This window comes from Onychomys torridus, chromosome 3, assembly GCF_903995425.1.
Source record: "Onychomys torridus chromosome 3, mOncTor1.1, whole genome shotgun sequence".
NCBI classification, from domain to species: domain Eukaryota; kingdom Metazoa; phylum Chordata; class Mammalia; order Rodentia; family Cricetidae; genus Onychomys; species Onychomys torridus.
The window spans coordinates 85,158,015-85,160,727 of NC_050445.1; the positions used below are offsets into that span (position 1 = coordinate 85,158,015).

The 2,713-nt window shown below is 45.7% G+C and overlaps 1 protein-coding gene across 1 annotated transcript; it reads right to left on the reverse strand.

The window, feature by feature from the left end:
• Window positions 1–1,787: 1,787 nt before the first annotated feature.
• LOC118580078 (keratin-associated protein 5-4-like) lies at window positions 1,788–2,390 on the reverse strand. The gene has a single exon (XM_036181884.1). It carries the CDS (start codon window positions 2,388–2,390, stop codon window positions 1,788–1,790), a length of 603 nt encoding a protein of 200 aa, XP_036037777.1.
• Window positions 2,391–2,713: the final 323 nt, after the last annotated feature.

Below are 2,713 nucleotides of genomic sequence, written 5' to 3' on the forward strand. Positions count from 1 at the left end.
CTTAAATTAAGTAAAATTTCATTTTACTACTGGGTTAGTGAGACAGTACTCTGATATTTTAATAATTCAATGGGATTAGGAAATGGCTATGTAAGAATTTTACAAAAACTAAGAACTTCTTCCTAGAAAAGACTATGCAAATATCTTCCAAGTCTTAAGTATACTTTCAGATTTACATGAACCCAGTGAAGGATGTTTGTACGTCCTAGAGCAGTGCCAAGTGGACTTCCTGTCCTGTGATGGTTATACCAGCTCTGTCCAGTAGTAGGTACTTAAGTTGTTGTTTTGTAAGACATGATCTTGTTAGGTAGCCCAGGCTAGTCTACAAGTAGGTAGCCCTGGCTGGCCTTCAACTCATGATCATTTTCTCCAACACTGTGATTATAAACAACACCTAAACTAGCCTGGGACCTGGAGCAGGGGGAAGGAGGGTCTGCTCATGTTTGTGTACATGCATGTGAAGGGCATAGGCCAACCTTAGATGTCATTCCAAAAAGCCTGTCTAATTTTATTTTTTGAGATCGTTTCTCGCTGGATCCTGGGGCTCACCATTAGGCTAGGTTTACTGGCAAATAAACCCCAGAAATTTCGATGTCCCCCTCCAAGGGCTGAGATTACAACTGTGTACCACCATGTCTAGCTTTTTATGTGGCTACTGGGGATTGAACTCAGGTCCTCGGGCTTGAATGGAAAGCACTCTCCTGCCTGAGATCTCCATCCTGGATTTTTATTTAATTTAAAGAGGCACTGGGTATGGGGAATTTGACTAGGTATGAACACATGACATTCCCAAGCTAGCTCTCAGGTAAGCCTTTGGAGCTGCTGTAGAGTCAAGGTACTTTTGACTTCTTGTCTTCTCTGAATTGCCCTCCATGCCCTCCCTCCCCCCACACAGGGAAAGGCTTCCTTTAGGTATCTGACTCTGCCACAAAGGACCACAACTGCCTTTGGTCTTCTCACCAGAATCCTACTAACCAGAGAAGATTGAAAGTCAATTCCAGAAAGGAAAAATGAAAGTCAGAGGACACACCCAGAGCCCAGAGGGGCTTTGTCTCCAAAGTATTATCTGTTCTTCGAGGCCCGTTCATCTGCTCTGAAAATAGTTCACCGTCCTCTCAAATTGCCCTTCCCTTATGAAGCCATCCTCAGCTTCAACTGTGTTGTCTTGAGCTTTGAGCATGGCTCCCATGTCAGCTCTCCAAACGTTCTTTCACCCTGTTAATCTGTCCGTTGTCAGTTTGGTTACCAAGGAATCTGGATTCTCTTTGGCATATTCTTAGCCTCATTGATAAAAGAATTTTAAAACGGACTCAGATAGGAGCTCAAGGACTACTTTAATAGAGTTTGAAAGATGTAGATTTGTAGATTTTGGCAGTTATCTACATGGAGCATGGAGGAGAAGAGAAATTTAAGCCTTCTGTTTGTTCTGGGTTTAGGTGGCTCTTCTTTCCCAGTGATTTTTATTGTGGAATCTCTCTCCTGCCCTCACACCCCCCACACAGTGTGTGTGTGTGTGTGTGTGTGTGTGTGTGTGTGTCCTTTTTTTAATTCTTAGGTTTTACTACTTTAAAAGCATATTGAGTGGCTGTGTTGATACACACTTTTAATCCCAGTACTCAGGGGGCAGAGCCAGGCAGATCTCTGTAAGTTCAAGGTCAACCTGGTCTACATAGTTCAAGGCCAGCCAAAACTACAAAGTAGGACCCTGTCTTAAAACAGGAACTACTAAAAGGCTTACTGATTAGTTCTCTGACTCTGAGCCTGTACCCTTCAGCACTTCCACAGTCTTATATCTGACAGAAAGCACACTCGAGCCCATCACAGGCACACTTAGCACACTCGAGCCCATCACAGACACACTTAGCACACTCGACTCCATCACAGACACACTTAGCACACTCAAGCCCATCACAGGCACACTTAGCACACTCGAACCCATCACAGGCACACTTAGCACACTCAAGCCCATCACAGACACACTTAGCACACTCGAACCCATCACAGACACACTTAGCACACTCGACTCCATCACAGGCACACTTAGCACACTCAAGCCCATCACAGGCACACTTAGCACACTCGAACCCATCACAGGCACACTTAGCACACTCAAGCCCATCACAGACACACTTAACACACTCGAACCCATCACAGGCACACTTAGCACACTCGACTCCATCACAGACACACTTAGCACACTCGACTCCATCACAGGCACACTTAGCACACTCAAGCCCCATCACAGGCACACTTAGCACACTCGAACCCATCACAGGCACACTTAGCACACTCAAGCCCATCACAGACACACTTAGCACACTCGAACCCATCACAGGCACACTTAGCACACTCAAGCCCATCACAGGCACACTTAGCACACTCGACTCCATCACAGACACATTTAGCACACTAAAAACCCATCACAGGCACACTTAGCACACTCGACTCCATCACAGACACACTTAGCACACTCGAACCCATCACAGGCACACTTAGCACACTCAAGCCCATCACAGACACACTTAGCACACTCGACCCCATCACAGACACACTTAGCACACTCGAACCCATCACAGACACACTTAGCACACTCGAACCCATCACAGACACACTTAGCACACCTGAAATCACTGTAGGTCCTGATCGTCCAGGGTTTGTTGTTTTATACAATCTCATAAGGACTTGAGTTCTCACAACTTAAACCCTGCCTGGA